This window comes from Crassostrea angulata, chromosome 1 (assembly GCF_025612915.1).
Source record: "Crassostrea angulata isolate pt1a10 chromosome 1, ASM2561291v2, whole genome shotgun sequence".
NCBI classification, from domain to species: Eukaryota; Metazoa; Mollusca; class Bivalvia; order Ostreida; family Ostreidae; genus Magallana; species Magallana angulata.
The window spans coordinates 18,272,540-18,296,930 of NC_069111.1; the positions used below are offsets into that span (position 1 = coordinate 18,272,540).

Consider the following 24,391-nt stretch of genomic DNA (forward strand, 5'->3'; position numbering starts at 1 on the left):
ATGAAAATCACTTGAACCTGACATCAGGTGTGATTTACTTTGTTATAAATACTTTTTATATATTTCTTGGTAGATGTTTGAAAGGAATGAATATTTATATTGTTTTATCATATATATATATATATATATATATATATATATATATATATATATATATAGAGGATATCTATATTGTGTGATTTTATATTTGCTTTATCCAACGAGTTGAAATGGTGTATATATTCGCGAGGCTTGCCGAGCGAATATAACCATTTCAACGAGTTGGATAAAGCAAATATAAAATCACACAATTATAGATGTTCTATTTATCTCATACAATTTGATTTATATTATGAAGCTTTTGAGACAGTCCCTTGTGTGACCCAAATTGTTTTTTTTTCAAAGATTAAAAACGATGATGCAACGTTGTGTTATGCGGCTATTGTGACCTTGCGCAATACAATTTAGTACGTCATTCCTGAGATAAATCTTACTGTTTTAATGTAAAGTTTCACTGAAATAAACCTTAAAATAATTTTTTAGCTCTAGATAATTTTTCTTAAAGCTTATTCACTTGATTAAATGGAAATTCCGATTAGAAGACTTGAATAATCAGTTTTGTTGACATACAGTGATACACAAAGTTGCGAATGCTCGTTAGTTTGAATTGACTCGAACGAGGAACAGTTGTTGATGCATGATGTTTAATAAAACAAACACTAGGCTAGCCTTATGATTAAATTGAAAATAGTGAATAAGGATGCTTACTGGTGGTGGAATAAAAGTCTCATGAAACATTATTTCGGTAAGTTCTTGTATATAAACACAACCAGAGCGCTCCGTTTTCATCGCGTCGTCAGGATGAACTCTTGATAGTTAATGTAATTTGTAGTTTTATAAACTTCACAAAGAAAATTGAAAGTTGGAAGTGGGCTAAATTTATCAAAAATCTTGACAAACAAGAAAAAAGGGTCTTGTGGTTACGGTTATGAATAACAAAAAAGGGGGGGGGGGCTAACTATCCCCCCCCCCACCTCACAATAGCCCCCCGGTTCCGACGCCTGTGCTACGCAGTTATGTGTTTCCTTCATATTTGTAATTTAAATCTTTGACAAAATCAATTTTATATTAATTTTTGTAGTAGATATAGTTATATTGAAAGTACTAGCAAATCTTCGAAAATAGGTCACTGAAGCGTTGAAGCGAGGGGCTGTGTCAAAAGTAGTTCCGACCGGAAGTATTTGATATAGCATCACCCGTGTGATATAGCAAAGGTTTATCACACGGGTAATATACACCACACGTATGAGATAAATATATATATATATATAGTATTGTCTGTATCTTGCATGGGAGTTACAAAACAATAGATTATGTAATGTCACATTGAATCGATCAGTACCAGTGACATCCTATGAAGTACTTGTTTATTCGTATAAAATGATATGATCATGTTTCGGTGAAAATGTTATTAATTATAATTATGATAAATAAACATTCGTTGAGGGGTTCTTTTTATTAGTAACTCAAAGTCCTAACATGTACCATATGTACCCTAAACCTCTCCTGCGCATTTGTCACGTGTAATTTTGATTATAAATTGCAGGTGTTAATTTTAGCGTCATCAGAATGTCAGTGAAAGGCTTATTATATTAAATATATCATTCTGTACGCGGATGATGCTTACTCAGCGACTGTAAATTGTCATACATATACACATTGTGGCCAGAAAGCAAAACCAACTTAATTGATACTTGTTGCACAATAATAAAACGTTCCTTTCACGTGTGATTTTTTACTTACTCCGCAGACGGAAGACATGTTCCAGGTTTTACCAATGCTGGCCGAGGTTTTACGATTGAGGGACTCTTCCATGATGTCCCTGGAACTTACAGTAATATACATGTGTTCAATGTCAAAAAGAATCCAAATTGCTAAAACCCTAAAGTAACATGAGTTTACTTTTTACGATTTGCTTTTTTCATTTTGATACTATCATGCACTAAAAGAAATTGATAACTTTTTTACCTAAAACTAAAAATAATTCCACCTAGTACACGTATATTGTCACCTTTCCTGTCATTATTAAGAAAGTAGGGAAAACCACAAAATTCGAGTACTTTTATATAGAGATGTTGATTAATTTTTTGCAGGGCCTGGTAACTAAGTACCCAGACATGAGACCGGAGCAGCTGGTTAATCTATTAATGTGTCGAGGCGATCTCAGCCGAGCCGATGCTAGACAGGTGCTGCAATTGCATATTAATCAAAGTACAAAAAGTACTCGTGGCAGTTTAACTATTTAAAGAGTCTGGGTGAACAAAAAATCAATCAAATTTAACTACTAGTATTATTTTATGATAAAAGATTTGTTAACCTATAAACTTTTATTGAATAAAGAAAAATGCCATATATTTTAATTTTCAGATTTGAATGTTTTTCTATTTCTCTATACACAGTTCTTCTGCATAAGGAGATTTATATTCATAGTATTATTAACCAAGTTAGTGTATGCTATCACAACCCTGTGTCTTAGAAATTCACACAGATGTAATTATTGTAAAGTTTGTTTCTTTTTTCCAGATTGTGAGCGATACTACAGGAGAAGATGATCCTTAGAAAAAGCGACCACTGGGAATTTTCACTGAAATACCGAGCTAACTTTTTAAGTTTTATCAAAAACTGTTGATAAAATTAATTAAATAACAAGCCTTAATTATATTTATTTAAGGGCTTGTGCTGATGTTTTCTCTTAAAAAATTTTTTATATGTTGTATAGTACTTGCTTGTTTTGTTTTAATTTCATTTCTTTAAAACGTATTTGCTGTAAACTTTGTTCGTTACAAAATGCGATGTGCAATATGAATAACCAATAAATATTTTTAAAAAAGAAAAATATACAAAGAGTCTACATTATACTTTTACATGAATTATTATTAAATTTTTTGCAAACGTAATAACGGGAGTGTTGACCTTTTATGCACTTTAATGTACAGGAAAAATGGTAACCTCCATATTTTGTATTGAAAATGTATAAGTAAGAATTTTATATAATTTCGACAATTTAACTCATTACAAAATCATCCACCGTCTACGCCCAAAAGAACTTGTCATTAAAAGTACAAACATGAAAAATAAATTGTTATGTAAAGTAATGAGATCTGAGTGGAAATTTGATGGAGTATTCATTATTTTAAATCGGTTACTAGTATTTTGATTCTTGTGATAGATAATGTTCTTCTTGTTGAATTATGCTTTTTTCTGCACTTTTAAAAGTTTATTTTAGGCGAACCATACTAGTATCGATATTGACTTTGTGATTTTTATTTAGGAATTAACTTTTTCATTGCAATTGCTTGTACTCCAGCCTGATTAAAATCAACCCTTTGTCATTACACTCGTCTTGGGGGGGGGGGGGGGGTTATCAGATTGTCTTTACTCTATTTGAATGTCAGTAATGTAAGAGTATATTCAAAGAGATGTGATGACCTACAGTGTTAAGTTTTTATTTATTTGATTCATACGGGCCATGAAAGAAGCTATCATTGTAGAGAAAAATTGTTTTTATTTTTTTCTGCACTGCTCACTACTTTCATATCCAGAAGAACCATCAAAGAAAGCAACTATAAGACTTGTCCCAGTTATTTTGTTTTACGTAGATACGCGGTTCTGACCTACTTTTAAGAAGAGATAAAACAGGGTTGAAATGATGGTATACATCGCTATTGCATAGATCATGATTTTATAACTGCCATTTCGTATAAAGTCATAAGTATGATATTTATTCTCTTTGCAGTCTCTCTTTTTCAAGGTGAGTTTCTTTTAATTTTGCGACCAATCTCACAAAAATGGTTTAAAGTGAGCAAGTTATAAAGCTAATATTAGGTTCTGTTATATTTATGATAAGGTAAATAGCATATAATCTCATCATAAATAAAAAACAAAAGAGAAGAGATACGAATTGCCGGTTGAGAATGTTAAGGAGAAGAAACCTTAATGACCAAAAAAAAATGAAACTGATGAAAAAACCCCAGTCAAGTTAGGAAAATGTTGCACTTTCATTATCACAATTTGTGCGATTTTTATACCGAGTATTAGCGACCGCGGGTAAAAATCGACAACAGGTATATTAATTTTACAATGAGTACATTTTTAAATTATATTTAGCTCTTATTACGTAGCGCTTGGCTTTCGGCGTCAGTCACATATCAGATATATTATGTGTCAGAATATACAAATAGCATTTCAATATCAGAGTGAAAACCGGTCTTTCATTACACCGGAAGCTAGCTACAGCTTATCGTAATAAAAACTGGATTTTATAATAAATAAACGAAATATAAATTGCTTTTATTTTTTTTATATTTCTTTCTAGACTCTAAAACTATGTTTTATTGCATCGCAAGGAATAATTTTTGGTTGCTATAAAATGAAAGATTATAAATGTCTAGACCTGTCGAGCCTACTTGCGTTAAATCGGAAGAAAATATGAAAAGTATTTTGCAAGTTAACCAACGAATTGAATTTTTTTTAACCAGAATTCTTGCTTATTGTTTTAAAAATGCCTATGTTAGCTTTTCAAAAGACGCTTGTGGAAGCAAATGATCTCGTCTCTTACTTTTGTTAAAACATTGGAATTTTGAACAGGTAGACTTTGTAGGAAATCATGTAAAAGTGTATTGCAAAATATTTTGCGCCAACGTAAATTAATACTCCGCTAAATATTTCATATATATAATGTACATGTACGTAAATCCACAAAGCATATAAAACCCAGAAATAATCAAGTACTGAAGTACTGAAAGCCGGGCTCTTTTGGTGTGTCTTTATGCATATTGTGTAGTAAAGACTGAAAATCTCATTCTCTCTCTCTCTCTCTCTCTCTCTCTCTCTCTCTCTCTCTCTCATGCTTTTAATGTCGGCAAAGCATCAGAGAGCGACCAAATTTTGTAAACGGCTATAAACAAAAATATGTCTGTCTAGTAGAAGTTAAAAAGTTCAATAGTTGCTGCCTGAATTTTGCAACAAGCATTATATATTCAATCCCCATTTCTTCATCGCGCAGCAAAGTAGTTCATGGAAATTCATGCGCATTGTATGTGTCCAAAATGCATAGTAATGTTTTAAAAACACGTTATTAATCAGAAAACTAAAAAAGATAGACAATTCATTCGATATTTAAAAAAAAGAAACAAAATGCCAACACTTTTAACAAAACGTGGCTCTTTGTGTAACTATTTGGTAAAGCGGAAGCTTTACCTTGACGCTGTTTGGTTTTTTGTTTACTTGTGCTATTTATAGTAACATTGGCGATTTGCCTGCCTATAGCCAGGACTCTGCTTTCAGCAGAGCCCGGCTAAAAATGATATCAGTTGGGGTATGTCAGTCTTGAAGAGTCTCGATTTTAGCTGCTTTACATGCTCAGGTAATGTTTTGGATTGATAAAAAAACACCATATTGGATGGGTTTTTTTTTTATAGTTGTTACAGAATATTTAGATTACATAACAATAGTCAACTAGCTTGCGATTCTATTTCATGCATGATATAGTGTCTGTTGCATCATGACTTCAATCCATGTTTTTTTCAGGTTTGTAATTTTATTCTGCGTCTTTCAAAATTAAACACTCAAACCCAAAAAGTAAGTAATTAGATAATGCAATTTAAGGGAAAAAAACCAGCTAGTTAAAAAGTTCGCCGGGATATGAACTTGTTAATACAAAGAGTCTAACGAAAGGTTAATTAACTGTCTGTCGGTTTTATGTAGGCTCCAGCTCAATTTCAAATATTTACATGTTGGCACGTGATTAATCTTCTGAGAAGCCACTATTTGATCACGTGACCAACCAAGTTCATATCCCGGTGAACTTTTTATTATGCTGTTCATTTCTCAAATGAAAATGCCATCGATTCTTTCAATTTCGTCCAATCGTCATTTATATTATAAAAACACAACGCAGCGAAAAATTACGGAATGAAAACAATATATTTAATTAAACCATATCGAAAGCAATTCATGAGATTACATGTATTTCTTGGCAATGGAGGACACACAACGAAATTCACGAAAATTAATTTACCGTGAACTCATAATTCCAAAGTAGATCATGCATATAAAAAAAAACCGGATGTGGATATAACTTTAGACACTGAGTACAGCAACTTGATTTCATTTAGTGAAAATTAAAAAAATAAGGAAAATGTTCAATATGTTTCGAAGCAACTAAAACTTTCTTGGTAAAATGAGAGCGACTCGTTTTGTTGGTGAAGATGAAACACAAAATTGAATGGAGAAAGAATGAATGAAGGAAAATACTTGCATTTTTTTCGCATGACAGGCAGTTTCAATGTAATGCACTTTTGTGTCGCCTCAGAGATTTAAGTATATTTCAAGCCCATACATGTTTACGCGTAAAATAGTAATATAAAGGAAAGGTTGAGACGGAAACATTTCCCCGAAGAATACTAACCAGCAATGAAACACTTTGAAATCTTTCAGAGGGAAAACAAATCCAGAATTGACCTTTTATTCTTTTTTAAGAGTGAAAAGAATTTGTGCGTTTCTTCTGTTTTTTAAGACTTTTAAATTTTGCGAGAAAAAAAACCCCTATTAAATCAAAGACAATACGACTACAAACACCCGTTCACAAAATGAATTTTCTAGGTCACCTGATTGATCCATTTGACCCATTTCAGTCCCATTTGACACATTTTCATCCCATTTGTCCTTTATGGTATAACTCATTGGTTAGTAAACTTCTGAAACTTTTTTTTTTAAATAATCAAAACATTTTTTAATTAATAAATCTGTGTATCCATCTCAACTGCTTTCATTCCTTTAGAAAAAATCTATCATGATATCTGTTTTATATATCGCCCCCTTCCTCTATCGCCTTGATTTCACGACCCTAAATAAAGAAAGAAGTCTTTGTATTAGAGACTATATAAAAGAATGAATTATAAATTTTTAAAGTTATGAAAGGTATTCCAAATAGTTTTGTATGTAAAAAGACCTTAATAAACCTGACAATTTCTTGGGTAATTAAGGTACTATTGTACTTGGGTCTCACTTTCTTGTTAAAACTAACTTTAATGGGGTTTACGTAATACAAGTGTATGTAAAGCTGTCGCAAGTAAACGCATGAAATCCATAATTTCATCACAGTTTTGTATTAAACCCTACTGATTTGTTGAAATATTAGATATCAGATGAAAATAGTGTGAAATGAAATTTCTTTATTTCAATACAATTAAACAATTCAATAACGAAAGACTCTCTATTTTGAATTTGAACGCTAAAATAGAATTGAAAATGCTATAAGAATGGTATTTATAAAAGGTAATCGAGATTATATATACGAACGTATTAAAGAGCACACTGTGTTTAAGATCTAGAAGTAAAGGATGGGATATGTAAAAAAATGTTTTTTTTTATTTTCTATTTTGATTATTATTACTTGCATGTGTGTGGGGAATAAACGCAGAAAATGTCTTTAAAGAATTATAGGAGAGAGTTTGGAACTTGGTTACCTTGCATGTTAAAAATGAACATTTAAAAAAGTTTTGTCTTCTATTATTAGATGTGTTAAAAATAAATGACAGTCTCAATAACTGTATCACGCTAGGCAAAAATTTTAATGATCCCATTTTAACAAGACAATGGTCCGATAAAGAGGTATCCGTCGTACGCGTTTCAGCGCGTCATTGCGTCCTAAGATTCTGTATGTACTTGTGTTTTTCAGCGGTGACGCCCCAGTCCGAGTGCCCCCACGGGTGGACGAGGCGAGATTCATCATGCTACCTGTTCGTCACCCATGTCGCTAACGACTGGACAGAATCAGAGGTCAGGACAGTATTTACCTTTCTTGTTTTTAAGAACCTTTTTTTAATTTTACTTTCTGTGATATTGTCTCTCATGTTTCACTGGTAAAACGTGGGCTGTGGAAAAAACATTCACGTTTCCTTAAAATAAAAACTGTTTTGGTTATACAGATGTTAGTTGCAATTGAATTAATTGAGTAGCTTGCATCTATTATAACTATAAATTAAAATTAAAAAGTGCGAATGGTATTTTTATGTTGAAACACTACTAGTAGTCTTCTTTTATTATGTCTCGGCAGCATTTTACCAGTCACTAAATTAATCAGTTGGTAAATCAAAGAAATGATACGGCGACTTCCGTTGGTTTTTCTTGTTTTACTGCAAAAACTAACGATTGACTTCATTTAGAATTTTTTTAAAATCTTAAATGAATCATTTGAATATGGAAATAGATCGGTGTCAAATGACGCTCACCGTTAGAATACAGCGGGGATTTGCATGATAAAAAAGTGAAAAGGAATCATTCTTTGACTTTACTGACTTTGATCATTACATTCGGCCGCGGTGCGCGATCAAATCTTTTATAAAATTAAACCCTTCGGACTTTACTGGATTTGATAATGTGTCCGGCTTTAATGACCACCCCATAAAATTCGAAGAATAATACTAACATGTTGGAAGAGTAAAATAAACTTTCGTTCAGTAAAATTATCATTTATTGAAACCCTCATCATTTGTAATATGAATTCATCTTACCACCAATTCCCCAGTAGAACATTTTTATCAAATATTCTCGACCATCCAGCCTCGTTTTTCACATATTATTACGTTTCTGAAGAAAAAACTACAATAAAATCTTTTTATGGTAATTCATATTATAACATGCCGAATTTCGTTCATTAAATTGAATTATACCTCGATACGTGTAATAACTTTGATATATTTCTACTGTTTTTGTAGTTTTTCTGTCGTCTGCTGCATTCCAATCTGGCGGAAATAGAGACACAAGAGGAGGGGACGTTCCTACAAAGCCAGGCTAGAATTCACACGCATGAAAATAGAGGTATACACCCTTTATGATCAGCTTAATTTCATGATTATATACCTGTACGCAGCTATTATTTTAAGTACACGACCACAGGTCCATTTTGTTATAAGATTCTCACGGGTTTTGGATCGGGGGTACTGACGCTGTTGAGGAAGGGAAGTGGATATGGATAACTTCTGGACACAGCTTTACCTACTCCCACTGGGCCCCTGGATTTCCAGATGATTACCATGGAAACGAGGACTGCTTGGAACTCTTTAAGGATGAAAGATTTCTTTGGAATGACGAAAAATGCGATCACCGAATGAGCTTTATTTGTGAATTATCGTAAGTGCAGTACGCTAATGCACAATGTCTATAGTATCCAATTCACTTATGTTTTCGCATACAGCTGCGCAAGTATTTTATCTTTGTTGAGATGCAAACCTTTTAAACGTTTTTTAAATTTTTTAAAAATTTTGTTATCGTTTTGGTTTATTACACAAAGTAAGAATTAAAATGAGAGAGCAGGCTTATATTTAATTTACAATCCATGAATACTAATACGATACTTGTTTACAAACACTATATACCTAAATCCGATTATTACACAATGATGATATCGACTAGACTTTACACTAATTGTATTATTCGAATATAATAGCATTCGTTGGACATTCTCCTTTAGCAATGAGATCAGAAATATGATAAACCCCTCCTCTTACCTTTGTTTTACATCTAGACACCTTCAGAATTCATATTATAAAAAGGTTTTGACAAAGGCAAGAGCATAACTAGATGCTGTTTAGACTTCTTAGAACTTGAACTCAGACTTATTCAGTACATTTTCTATTACAGATTGGTAGAGTCTACTGGCAGTCTGGTAATCGGAAAATGATGAAATAAAAATCATACAGTGGTTTGTTACTGCTCTGCTGATAATGATCAGAACATTACTGTTTGTCCTTTATTGCTTGGTTCTGATGACAAATTTTTCATGATGCAGCTGATGTTTCAAATGAAGATATACTGTACGAATTGATATATAATTACATGTATTTTACATGAAAAGATAATAACTACCCTTGATCTCAAAAATATGAATTATCATTTCAACAAGTTTTTTTGTGTAATAAATCCGGTCACTAAAAAAAAGCTTATTAAAAACACATATAAAACGTCATATTTGTTTCACCCCACCCTTTTCTTTTTCATAATTTTTGCCGAGTTATTTTTGGAAATGATAGGGTTCCCTGTCAACCTCATCAATACTTTGATTCATATTGTCTTAAATTTTTGGATAAGTTTCAGAAAACAGGTTATTGCCAATATGAAAAATACAATTTTATTGTATACACGGAATGCCAATCTCCGAAATATATACGTGTACCAAAATTTCACAATATCTATTAAAATACGAATGAGGTTGCAGAGAATCCTATCGTTTCTGAGAAATTTTTAAGACAAAAATTTGAAAAAAGGTTGTAGGGGGAACGTGTCCATATATGAGCCTGCCTGATGCGCAGGTGTGATAAAAATAAAATCATGTATCAACGCCTGTCTGTTAAAATTCATGGAGCAACACGTTGTGATAAACATTCACATGATCGCGGAAAAGACATCATTTGAGACAAAGCAGGTGTTAAATAAAGTTGGAAATATGTTAAAAATATCGAGGGTGTTAGTATACAAAATATGGAGGATGTGAAAAGGCCAGAAACATCTACTTTTCTGTCTTTCTGTCGAATAACAAATAGTTGAGGATCTTTGTTACTGGTAGTTACTCTGTACAATATGTGACCAAACCAGTGAAAATATTAATAGCGCATGCGCGGATCCAGAAAAATTTTCCAAGGGATGGGGGTCCAACGGTTATTTCAGTTTGGCGGGGGGGGGGGGGGGGGGGGGTACTAGGCATATTTTTGTTATTTTTATAATGTAATTTAAAGAAATTTGAATTTTACAAGGGGGGGGGGGTCCGGATCCGCGCATGTAGCGTGTAGAAGAATAAATAGTGTGTTATGCGTAATAGTTCAGCCAAAGAGAGCAACTTTGGTTGTGATGGTAAAAAAGGGGAAGTTTTAATGAATTCGTAGAACATTAATTTCCGCCATTTTTACAATTTACTCGGTTTTCCTCGTGAGCTTTGTCAAAACATAAAAATATTATTTTACCAATACTAGTTTCCGGTTGCTTTTCAGTTTTTACATATTTTTTTACGTATTGTCATGGTATTACTTAGGAACTTAGTTGTAAAATATATAGATGTTTATTGACACAACAAGATTAAAACTCAACGGTGTGGGGTCTTGTTCTATCAATCTTTGTCAGGCAACATACTTTTTTATGAAACGAAGAAGTGTTTCAGATCTTCTTCACTTGATATAATCATATCAGACTTCGTAGGAAAGTTAACGTTTGTTCTGAAACAATGAGTTAAGTTTTTATGACCTCCAATAGACAAAATTGTTTCTGTCAGTTTCCCTTTCTCTCCAAACTTTTCAGTCTGGATAGTGTTTTAATCACGTGTTCAGAATGAATCTCAAACAAGGTACTCAAAGTTTGTATATCACGGGAAGTATCAGGTCCCTGCCCTGAATCTAGCTTCTGATTTGATTTTTTCGAAGTATCTGACAATTTGCAGTCTTCTTCTGGTTTGTCCATTTCCTTACCCTCCTGGTCAGTGTTCGTACCTACCCTCACCCGTCCGACATTTTCTCTCGTCTGAACACCATTTTCGGTCACTGAATCCTTCGGAGATCCTGTGCGCAACAAATAGTCTTTTCTCACTACACTGTACACATCGGAAATATCAGAAATTTCCGGTTTTATAAAATCTGTCCTTTTGGATGAGATATCATTTCCAGGACCAATGTTACGCTTGATCGCGGTGTGACGGACACGCTTCGGTGAATTGACCTCTTCCATCTTGTCCCCATGATGTACGTGTACGTTTTGGGCATTAATTAAAACGGGTCCTTTTTCATAGGTATTTCTGTTGTTCATTGAGTAATTTTTCTTCAAACGAACTCCAAATCGTGACCCAATACGTGACTTCCATCTCTTAAAGGTTGTGGTGGCTTTCGGAGGTTTGTGTTTGCTGAGATATTCCGATCGTCCTTTACATTGATATTCAGAGCGACATTTGACCAGTCTACAACCAAAAAAAAAAGTAATAAATGAAGTTTTAAAAAAAAAAAAATTATTTTAGAGATATTACTAGACGACAAGCATATTAGTTGTAGGCCGATTATGCATTATCCTTTGGAAAGATCATGGGGAAAGTAATGTTATCCCGAGCTCTTTATAAGTGCTGAAAAATAATTTACTAAATCACATAGTGTTCGTATTCTTAATGGTAGATCTTAAGTATTTGGCCCCAAAAAAATGAAATGTTTTATGGTTACCTTTTCTATTATTTAAAAATTGACGTTGATGTAATACATATGTACTAAATTTCAAAGTAAACCTTTGATGCAGCATATACAAGTGGCTTAAAATCATTTTCCCAAGGTTTATACATTTTGGGTACCCTTAGCAACTAGCTTTTACCGCATTGTGTGCTACTTTTACACATTTTATAGCATTGTTAACAAAATCTGTAACTATGCCAGACAGAACCCCTTCTTTGGTTCTGAAATGACCTTAAAAACTCTTTTATTTGGTGGTATTTTGGTGAATGGTAATACTATCAGTGCTCTTTACTTAATATGGATTCTGTTCGTAATTCTTTTATTGAATTATTATTTTTATACATCCTGGAAGCGTACATCCTTACAAAATCGTAAGATGCACAAGATGCACTTGCGTGTCTTGCAAGATTTTCATCAAAATCCGCTCGCAGACCGCCCATAGAAGCACTTACCGCCAGTTGTGACTGAGGCTTTAACTTTGTATGATAACCAGTATACTACATAGATAAACATATTTTATACTAGTATTAATATCAAGAGCGCTGTTTTGTTTTGTTTTTTGCGTGTGTGTGTAATTTACATGTATTTTGTACATGTATATACACAAGCTTAATTATTAATTTCTGTAAATTTCGTCAAAAAAACAATTCAATACAATACAATAAAAATACGGTAATCATCTTAGATGTTTGATATTTTAATGGACATAAGTACGAAAGCCGAGAAGGATCATTCGAGATTCGAGATTCGAAATACGAGATTCGAGATTCAATATCTAAATTAACCAATCAAATCAAGGATCTGAAAATATGTATCCTAGCGACATCAAACTGTTCTAAATAAAAATCATACGTACATGCTCTTATATACAAATGAATGCTATGTTCACTTCTCCCTACCTAACTAAATAATTATTTGTATTTACTTTTACACAGAATATCTAATTAGACTAGTAATAATGCAGTGTGCTTCGCGGATCTAAGTGATTCTGGTGCATTTCCACCTGATGCATTTGAACCCTAAGGTATTTCACCACCAGTAATAGTTTAAAACCCGGGTTTATTCACTCCTTTTGTGTAAAAATGCGGTTATGGTAGAAAACTTCATAAGAGTAGCTAATTTTTCTGTAGGGGGTCCTAGGCCAAATTTAAAAAATTTTAGTATGTAAATTTAATAAGCTCCAATTTTCCCGAGGAGGGGGTCCAGATCCCCTGACCCCCTCCTTTCTAGATCCCCGCATGAAGATTAGTACATGTATCTAAATAATCTAAATATAAATAATCTGTCCTGTTTCACTAATAAATATAAGCATTACTTATCGTATTTATGTATGCAGTGATACACTAGTACTATGATGATAAACAAATCATTGAGATATTATCACATCATACGGAATTATTAATAAATACAATTTTTTTTCCTTTTCCTCAGTAAACAACTTATTATGAGTCTTACTTTTGGAATTGTTTTCAATATAAAAGGATACCTACTCTCTACAATTAAAGGTAGGGATGATAGGGTGCCAATTTGTTCACATTGCCGATTTCTTGTGCAGAGAACAGTAAAACCCTTTATCTGATTGTGCATGAATATTTCAAAATTAATTGTTGTACATATATTTTGTTATAATTCATTCATTGATATATCAACAAGAAAGAATAAAAGCATATGTTTCACAGCCAAGTTAAGTTTCTCTGTAGTTTCCTATCCCCCTACCCCCCACCGCACCAAAATTGACAATAATTACATATAAGTCATACAAATGTTTACTTTTTTTGTAAGTAAATCTCTAAAGATGTAAATAAGCACTGCAAACAAAGATGTGTGTATTTAATATACTACTACATTACACTTAGCCAGATAAAATGTAATCAGGATGAAGCTACAAGGGGTGAGTGGTGCAAATTTACCAATTTGTCGCCATACACACAGAACACCAAATAAAGAAGCTGTGAGTGGTGTGTGGAATGCATATAAGATGGCGGCAAATTATCTCAAATAGTCAGTGCAAAAATCCACAAATAGGCTGTTATTTGTTACATATCCTGCAAAAACATTGATATAAAATGTTATCGTCCCATAACATAGCCGATTAAGTTAATGTGTACATATGGTCAACGTACATGTAATTCTAATATACAAGAAGGCTGACGTATCAGGCGGGGATCCAGAAAATTAAATTTCAAAAATGATCGGTTGAATTACATTAAATGCTTTGAAAATTGTTTTAAACTATCGCACGGGTCAAAACGCGTGATAGAAGCTATGCACAGTGTAATTGGAAACTTTCATTTTATATCAATATGTAGTATTACATGTACCTATTATAACAAATGAGAGTATAGCACAACTGCCACAAGCAATACATGTCCTTTACCGGCACCACCTCCCTTTCCATAAAAAATGAAACAATTGTCGTTTTATTTGCTAAAATGTGTGTGGTTCAAGATTTTTCTAAAGGACATACCCGATTAGAATTGAAAAAAAGAGTCGTACATGTACGTTTAAAACTAATTTTGTCAAAACTTTTAGATTCATTTGGTTATATTTTGGTCCATTTGAGTAAATATATGCACCAGCGCAGCTCTAATTTATTAATCAGGCCATAAATTCAAAATATTTTCAAAAATTAATAGCTTTAAATCCAGTGGATGAAAGAAAAGGAAAGCAAATCGAACTCGATGAGTGCTAATACCTGTGTTGAATGAATGGTACAGTAGGATATGCGCAAAAAAGTCCCGTCTACTCTTTCCTACCCTATAATTATTGGAATATTCAATCCGATTATAAGAGTCAAATTAAAAATCAAGTACGGATATGTACCTGTTTATCAAAAGTAAAACTTCTCATAATTTATCTACAGTGCATCGTTATGGAGCTACACAGAAAGTTTTATATTAATTTGCCGAGCCAAATAAAAAAAAACCTGGAAAACGAAGAGAAAACAAAGTGGGGACAGAATAACTGAAAGATTAATTAGGACTATATAGCCGCCCCCCCCCCCCAACCCCTCTTGAAATGTATATACTGAAAACAGATTATTGGCGTACAACATCCGCACACAATTTAAAGAAAATTTCATGTTTTTTTTTTTATCATTTTCGCTAGCTAATGTAAGACATCACAAATACCCCAAACCCCCTCACGGAAAAGAAAATGCTAGCTGATGGGAGAGAGAGAGAGAGAGAGAGAGAGAGAGAGAGAGAGAGAGAGAGAGAGAGAGAGAGAGAGAGAGAGAGAGAGAGAGAGAGTCGATGTATATCACAGGTGCGCTAACACCGTTAAAATTAAAGCTTGCTAGTTGATCTGCCCTACCCTAGCTACCTCCTCTCTTTTCTCGTTTTAGAGGCTTAATTATTGTCTATATATGCTTGTAACAAATCAAATCAATTTCAAATTCTAAATCAAACTGAATTTGACACTACAAAACTCTCTCTGTGTCTGTCTGTCTGTCTGTCTGTCTGTCTCTCTCTCTCTCTCTCTCTCTCTCTCTCTCTCTCTCTCTCTCTCTCTCTCTCATATCGACAATGGCATTGCCATACCCTACAATACACTATTCTTATCTGGATTTTTGTCTTTGAGGTTGTAAATCATTATATCTTCTATGGTTTAAAACTTTATCATAACCTATATTTTGACATGTCGATTATTTTTTTGAGTTTCGTTTCATAGCTTAAACATTTAGATTAAACAGATTTTTCTTCGCGAGCCGATTTTTACACAGTTGGGGCGAATACACTTCGGGTTAAAATTGTTCGGGGGGAAATACATACAGGGCAAACAAAACCACTTAGATTCGCAAAGCCAACAGTGTTATTTCTAATTTAATAGTTTATACTGTGTGGGGTTAATTCATCAATGTTTATTTAACCATTTTATAACCACTATATAAGAGCTATTAAGACATTTATTTGTAGGAAAGAGCATGTACGAATGATCTTTATTTAGAACAGTTTGATGTTGCTAGGATACAGGTTTCAGATCCATGATTTGATTGGTTAATTTAGATATTGAATCTCGAATTTCGAATCTCGAATCTCGTATTTCGAATCTCGTATTTCGAATCTCGAATCTCGAATGATCCTTCTCGGCTTTCGTACATAAGAGTATTTGGTTATTCATTTTGTTCGAATTGTTTATACCTTTTCTGCATTGTTGTATGTTACAATAGAAGGAATTTGATGATGTTGCTTATCAAGTAATATTTTTATGATGACAATGGTTGATAAAAATATATATAAATCTTAAGTGTGTGTGTGTGTGTGTGTGTGTGTGTGTGTGTGTGTATATATATATATATATATATATATATATATATATATATATATATATATATATATATATATATATATATATATATATATATATATAAGGAATAATTGCAATAAAAATACTCTTAAATTTAAACGCCTTAATTTAATTGAATGTATAGTTAATAGTATGTATTAAAGAAAAAAAGAGTTGTGCTCATGAAGACACGATCGAAGATTTGACTTAGTAAACCTGATATTTTCCGGGGGGGGGGGGGGGGTGTTACGGTGGCAAAATAATTTCCGGACTTGCGCGTTTTACTAACATTTTCAACCAAAGGAGCACTGGCCCGTAATTTGCGCCATAAAAAAATAACTACTTTTGGGAGTTGATTTTAAATCAACTCTCCTATGCAGTTTCTCAGGCAAACCGTAAGTGAAACAGTGTTTGGGCCTAAGCACAAACTAAAATTTAGTCCTTGAAAATAATCGACAAATTCGATGTAATGTATTCTAAAACATTTTTTTTCAAGGAAACATATCTATAGATGCCTGATAAATAGTCAAATTTTAAATGGTACGAACAATTTATATATTTTTTGTTGTCGTACATTGTTTGTATTCCTACGCCAAAGTTCAATATTATCCGTAAATGCTTATCGTAGATTAACGGAGACAGCCGAGCGTCTGGTTGAACGAGACTAGAGTTAAATATTGCTTGGATCTATACTATTTCTTTGAAATATCGGTAACTGATATGTAGTTTAATGGAATTTATTCTTTGAATATTACACAACATGATTCATATGGGGTTTTCGCGAAATTCTTGTCTGAAAACAATCCATTTATTAAAAAATGTGCATAATTCAAATACATATAGGAAACTACTTGCCATGCAAAATAACATATCGTTGATTCTAAAATAAAAAATAATCGATAAAACCAACTCCAGTCAGTTCTTCGGTACTTTGATTCAGATATAATATCGTCACCAGATGTTGACCTCTGTTTTCGCGTCAACACCCCCTCCCGATAATATGACGTCATCAGTCAATTTTTTTCTGAGGGTTTCAGAGCTTAAACGTCCAAATAGCAATTTGCTGCATGAGATATATTCGTGTAACCTAATACCACACCAAGCCGCTTTGGTTTCAACGCGTGAGTGGGTTAAAACATTCTTAATAATTTGAAGCTGTCGTCATGAAGATGTCATCCACACGATGGGCATCTACTGTTTGTACAAGCACAATTGGTGACTTATTATTTATAACGCGTCCTAAGAATATTGTCTCTTTATATACTGATATTATTTCAATATAATTTTCCTTGACAGCGCTTAATAGTGTCTTATTAATTTTCAATCTAAAGTTCAATTTGTCATATAATCATTTTCAACTTTCGATTGAAAATTCATAAAAGACAATAGGATACTGTTTTGTGTTTAATATGATTTCGCGTGTATTTTGTGCTACACAGTATACCTTAAACCTTGGTCAGAGTTTTTGCGGCGACAAAATATGGTGTTTCAATGCGACATCTCGTAGAGTATTTTTAATCAATTATTTTCTTACCATATACATTGTTTTATAATTTACATAAAAAAAATATTTGTCAATCTATTATTTAGTCAAATTAAAATGTGAAAAAGAGGGACTCCCGTATTTTCAATTATTTTTCACAGAAAATTTGTATTCAATTTACAATGATTCATGGTGATTTGATAGGATATGGAGCAACTGCAAGCTCTAAAAGATTAAATATACAACTGTATGGTTTTTTCCCATAGTACTTATATTCACGCGGATTTCCCTATAAGATATATTCTATTTTAATAATCAATAAAGAAAAATCTAGCGTCAATTTACAGATATCCTTTGTTATGGTATACTTTATATGATTTTTTTTTCTTGAAAATTGGTCGTTTTCAGTTTCGTAGCACCACGAAATACACTTTATTTAAGGGCTCCAGCGCCCCAGTTTTCACGCCCCGGAAGTCTCTCTCTCTCTCTCTCTCTCTCTCTCTCTCTCTCTCTCCCCCCCCCCCCTTTCCAGTGTATATATATACACACACACTATATCTACTTTTTATTTTAAACAATGTTAAGAACTTTAGCCTTGGCTTTTAAATTCGCATCCTCATGATTATAAAAAAAATTATTTCCCAGGAAATTTAGTAAGATTTAAGAATAAACAGTGATAATTATATTTCTTGCAATTTCCTAACTCACAGAATTTATATTTTGATTTCCTGGAGGAAGTTGTTTATGTTTCCTTCTAAAACCCATGTGTGCGGCACCAATACGTTGGTTTTGCGCTTGCATATAAAACTATAATGCCCCCATATAACAAGGTCAATATGCTCCTACATATGTATATATAGTTGTTTAATAAAATTACTTGTAATTGCAAATGATTATTTTTTTAAGGACAAATACTACCCCTTAGTTGCTTTCACACATTGCGACCTAGTCATTATTTATATGAAGTCACACATTACACACGGGATCCTGACGTTAATTATGGAAATTATACGAATAAATATACATGTACCACCTTTCTAATTATACACTGGTTTTTTATGTAGGGGTAACAGTTTATTATCAATTCTTTATTTCTTTAAGCTTTACAGCTTATCAGTATAACATATGTATAACATGAGGTGGTAGTGTATTTACAGGAGAACTTGTGCACGTACAGATAATAACATTTACTGTTACATATACAGGTTGAGAAAACAAAAGACTACAATTATGTAATACAGTTGTCATTAGTACAAGAAAAATAAATGAATTTGTGTAAAATAATGTGACATTTATAGCAGTTTCTGAAACATCCGTTTGTTAAAGAACTAACGGAATACGATAATAAGAGGTTTCCTTTTGCCTGAACCTCTTTTTTTAAACAAACTTTTACCAATAGTTTATTTGACAATAAACGTTTCAAAATATGGATGATATTTTTCAAAGTACCATGGGCGTTTTGCATTTCCAGTTTTTAATTCCTTCACACGTATCTGTGTGCCAGTTTCAGGTTTCATAAAATTTTGCGAAGTTCACCGAAATTTGTGAACGATATTGGAATTGAAACTTGATAAGAATTGCTTTTTTTCAAACATATATATGTAACAAAACTGAAGGTAGTGGGCCTGCGCAGAGGCTTAGTGCAACATACATTTTGGAACTTTTTTGTACTACAGTTTAGCATGAAAAAAAGGAGAAAAATATTCATTTACAAGTAAATTTCCGCATATGAAATGTTTCATGCTAAGTATGTCATTAATACAGCAAAGATAGAAGGAAAAACAACCAGGTTGTTACATGAAAAATATATAGATATCATACATATATTTAGATTTGTACATATAAGTATTTAGCAGGTTTATGTAACAGTATGTACATGTATTTCTCTGTTAGATGCGTAGGGGGAATAACAGTTTAAATGTCCAGAGAATCCCCCTACCAGTTTTACAATCTAAATGTCTGGTCACCTTTAGAGTTAAATTTTTCCGTTACAAAATATTTTAGACAAAATGGCATTCATTTACAAGTAAATTTTGAACTATAAGCTGACGTGTTTTTGTTGCAATATGCTGGAAAACCATGTCTTCTTCTACATTACAGTTCAGACAGTTTTTGTCACAATTTTCTTTCCATTTACTTACACATTTATTACATAAATTGCTTTTATAATTGTTGTGGTTTCTATATTTTATCGGAGTTTTATGGGATAAAAATGTGCATATGAACGCAAAATTCACACAAATTCCCTTCTCTGGTCAACTACACTATGCTAGGGTTGATGGAGCATTGCTGACAGTGGTCTTTTTTTTTTAATATATATAATTTAGTTACTGTTCTCTGGTATACGTGCAGGTTAAGCATTTACCTTTTCTTCCACTTCCGGTAGAAAATGAAAACACACAGAATGTTGAATACTATCAGGAATATTCCGGCGCATAGAACAACAAAACCTAGACCTGTCAATTAAAAAAAAAAGAATACAATGTACAATAAATCGAAGACACAATATTCTGTTCTTGCTGTGCATCATAGTCGGAAACCAAAAGTCAGTCCCTCATAAGCTACGTGTAACTGACCGTCAGAAACTATTTTTTTTTTAAAAATTGATTTCAATTCAGTTAAATCAGAAACAATTCCACTAAAAAGTTAAATATGCTATAAGAACCATTGGGTTTTGTTTTTTTAGATTCTTTTTAACTGTCGTTAATAAAACGAATCAAACCAAAGGACACAAAGTTGAAATGAGCAAACGAGGGAAACTCCTTTCACACCTGACATTCTGGGTGCAGGTATCGTGAATACTTATTTAATACAATTTTATTACGAACAATATTGCATATTGACTGTCAAAAGTTGCTAAAATTTCCTAAACATCTGTATTTTTGTAATTTAAAAACGCTGTTGATATTGATTTGTGTCAGTACAAAAACGTTTTTATACTAATATTAAATGAAAGATTAAAAATTGTCTAATAAAATGCTATTTCTATTTGTAAGTGTTAAAATTGATAGTAATCCCTTTTTTCACCATATCACTGAGATCTTGTAGTGTGCGTGTGTAGTGCACTTTTCACTTCCCATTGCAATATACGTAATTAGAGTTAAAAGAACTCCTCTACGTCAATGTATACGCAATATAACAATTAATAATAGATATTTTAATTAGTCTTATGATGAGACGTAGAATTAAGATATAAGAGCAAAACTCTTCCTCACCCAAACTCTGAGATTTTTGAATTTCGATCACGGCTTTTTCCGTAGACATTACTAAAAAACAAAAGACGCAAAGTATATATAACTAATAACGAAATAAATTTTTCACTGTTCATCAAAATTTTTAAAGGCATTTTGCAAAATTCTTATAGCTAAAGTTAAGGAATTAAAACAATGAATCTTAATATTCGCAATTAAAATATTCACTAATAATTGATTACAGACAACAATTCTCCTCACATTAGAACCATTTTAAAAAGAGCTTGGACTTTGGGTAGTTGTGTTAAACAGCACTGTGGCGTAAGCCTGTCAATTTCATTCCTGGCCACTCAGCCATGCACGGCTCTTTGAAATCTTGTGAGCTAAGACTATGCAATCGGTGCATATTTCGCTTGAAATCGCGTCATTTTAAACTTGTTGTGACGCAAGAAATAGATACATGTAGCCACGCCCTAATGAAAGTCCAAGGACTTGTTAAAATGGTTCTATCATATATCAAGATTCCAAGACTGATTGGTACAATTAAGAAAAATACACGTCTAAAGTCAAACTTCAAAGTAAATGCAGCTTTAACGATAAATTCAGTGCCTACATCCATTCTAAACGCAAGGTTAAGTGTTGGAATCTTGAAAAAATTAGGCGTTCGTAAAATGGACCATTCACCCACTCATTGGGCCACTTACTAAACACAGAAGGTTCTTATCGTGCCAGTGCTTGGATGCCTAGGGAACAGTTTGCTTTTGCAACATATGAGTATAAAACGTGTCATAGTAAGTATGTGTGATGTAGACACACTTCTCATTAATATTCATTTATTTCAATGGAATCTGACTGTACTTACCTGTAACAGTTTAACAGATGTTTTACCTGTGCTTCCTCAGATTGGTAATGACGTTGCCATTGCCATAAAAGTGAAAAACAACAACAACAACAACAACAACAACTAATGATATGGTCATACGTTAATATCTACAGATATAGTTTGGTAAAGAGCACCTCCCATTTACAGAAAGTTCTATGCAGACACAGCTCGAGGATAAACACTAAAAACTAGAACGTTTCCCGATCCTGTTAAATAACACAGAGGGACGAACTTCCCGCTTTGGGTCTTTTATTAGGATATAGCATTCTATTTTTTTATTTACATATTTTAATTATTTCCTTTGATTAATACTTAGTAGATTTTTTCAGCAAGTATAAAATTTCCCATGCTTATATATAGTATTATTAGATATTTAAAAGCCTCCTGTAATTAAATCTACAGCAATTAGTGAAGCGTCAGTCAATAGGCCAGAGTCTATATTTAACCATCATAATTAACAATTAGGCAAACTATATATACAAACATAATTGTATACAATCCATATTTTTATATCAATCCTCGTGCATAATTTCCGGTATCGATATACATTGTTAAACATCTTAACGTTGGACAGCATTTATTGAAACAAGTGCTAACAAATATTTTGCTACATGTATTGGTAATCATTTAAAATTGTTGTATAGTGTTCATGTTTTGAGAGCCAGTTCTTCTATCTCTCATCGTTCTGATGTCGTTCTCTCATATTTGATAAACTCATGTCTTTTATGAAAATCGCACCTAGGTGGCGACTCATTTCTACAAACATAAACTTTTACAGCCAACAATTAAGCTTGACTTCTAAAAATACTACTACAAAACATCTAATGGCAGAAGAAATACTAGTACTCCGGGATGATCCTTTATACTACTGATTCCAGGAGCGCAACAAAGTACCAGAGACTGGTCCCAGGACTACAAAAATACCCGAGGCTTTTTCCAGAAATACTTCATAGAGCACGGAGCTGATCAAAGAAGTACAAGAAAGTGTATGGGGCTGACCCCAGAAGTACAACAAAATGCCCGGGGCTGATTCCAAGAGTACAACAACATGCCCGAGACTGATAAAAATGCCCGGGGTACAACAAAGTGCCCGGGGCTGATCCCAAGAGTACATCAAAATGCCCGAGGCTGATCCTAGCAGGCAAGTAGGAACTCTGGGCTTTCTGTTTTACATACCCTTGTGACAAAATTTCAAGGACTGGTCGGAAAAGGAAATTCAAATAACTACAACTATGTAACAAGCGACTGTACAATTAATTAAAATGCACTTGTAGCTTTAGATTCAACATGCATTGTTAAGTGTAGAGCCTTCTCGCGTAAACTGTAGTAAAATACAGATATTGTGAGCAATCTCACAAATTATACACCCTCACTAAGAAAATAGAATAACAAGGCAATCCTTGTGTCAAAAGCTTCTATTAATATTTTTTTTATCTGTATTGTGCAATGACAAGTTACAAATGAGATATATAACCGGGCACTTGACAGGGAATGTAGGAACATGGCATCAGAACGTTTACATGCGCGGATCTTGAGGAGGAAAAGGGGGATCCGGATCCCCCACCCCTGCAAATTCAAACTTCTGTAGATTAACATTAAACATTCCTCAGACCCTACAGGAAATTTCAAGCCCCCCCCCCTCGGAAAAATATTGATTTTCTGGATCCGTGCATTGTGTATGTACTTAGAACGTTTGTGTTAATACCAGGTCCTTTTCAAGCGGTTCTTCCCTGAATGTTGAATGCATGCCCAAAATTATATGAACACAACTTCAAACAACACCGTGATATGTTCACATTAAGTACGTCAAACACGTTCGTTGAATTACATGCAATTTTCATATAATAAATTTTTCCCCACGTGAACACATTGGTACACAACGATTACTAGTATTTGCCCATCATAGTAGATTAGATTTAAACATGACTGATCTGTAGCGCTTTTAGACGAAAGAAGAATTTAATGTTCTCACAAATATAACTTTGTCAATGTATAATAGGGATACATAGCATACATATACTAATTCAAACACGTGTTTGCTCAAAACTGTAGTTAACTTTAACCACTGGTTAATTTTACCATTGGTCAAAGTCAGAACCCACTGGTTCAATCACCAGTGGTCGAAGTTGTGTTGCTCGAAGTGACTATCTAACCACTGGGTTACTATTGTTTAACCAGTGGTTGGTATCCCATAATGCATTTACTTTGTCCATCTGTCAATTATGGCTGAAAAATAAACTGATAACCCTTTGGACAGACAAATTTACATGCATCAATAAACAAGTTAGAGACTTTATATCCATCTAAA

The 24,391-nt window shown here is 33.1% G+C and overlaps 2 protein-coding genes across 2 annotated transcripts; one reads left to right on the forward strand and one right to left on the reverse strand.

Moving 5' to 3' along the window:
- Positions 1-3,660: 3,660 nt before the first annotated feature.
- LOC128155477 (perlucin-like) lies at positions 3,661-9,777 on the forward strand. The gene is made up of 5 exons (XM_052817200.1): positions 3,661-3,790; positions 7,721-7,821; positions 8,760-8,862; positions 8,958-9,174; positions 9,685-9,777. The coding sequence occupies exons 1-5, from the start codon at positions 3,754-3,756 to the stop codon at positions 9,722-9,724; spliced, it is 498 nt and encodes a 165-aa protein (XP_052673160.1). The 5' UTR covers positions 3,661-3,753; the 3' UTR covers positions 9,725-9,777.
- Positions 9,778-10,817: 1,040 nt separating this feature from the next.
- Positions 10,818-22,296, reverse strand: LOC128157261 (uncharacterized). The gene is made up of 4 exons (XM_052819723.1): positions 21,885-22,296; positions 21,225-21,275; positions 20,375-20,465; positions 10,818-11,980 (listed from the first exon to the last, which is right to left on the reverse strand). The coding sequence occupies exons 2-4, from the start codon at positions 21,271-21,273 to the stop codon at positions 11,302-11,304; spliced, it is 819 nt and encodes a 272-aa protein (XP_052675683.1). The 5' UTR covers positions 21,274-21,275; positions 21,885-22,296; the 3' UTR covers positions 10,818-11,301.
- Positions 22,297-24,391: the final 2,095 nt, after the last annotated feature.

Coding starts and splice junctions, on each gene's coding strand:
- LOC128157261 (XM_052819723.1), bottom strand. CDS start 21,273: ATGTCTACGGAAAAAGCCGTGATCGAAATTCAAAAATCTCAGAGTTTG. Junction 20,466..21,224: donor TCAAAAATCTCAGAGTTTGG/GTGAGGAAGAGT, acceptor TTTAATTGACAG/GTCTAGGTTTTGTTGTTCTA. Junction 11,981..20,374: donor TACCGGAAGTGGAAGAAAAG/GTAAATGCTTAA, acceptor TTTTGGTTGTAG/ACTGGTCAAATGTCGCTCTG.
- LOC128155477 (XM_052817200.1), top strand. CDS start 3,754: ATGATATTTATTCTCTTTGCAGTCTCTCTTTTTCAAG. Junction 7,822..8,759: donor ACGACTGGACAGAATCAGAG/GTCAGGACAGTA, acceptor CTGTTTTTGTAG/TTTTTCTGTCGTCTGCTGCA. Junction 9,175..9,684: donor AGCTTTATTTGTGAATTATC/GTAAGTGCAGTA, acceptor TTTCTATTACAG/ATTGGTAGAGTCTACTGGCA.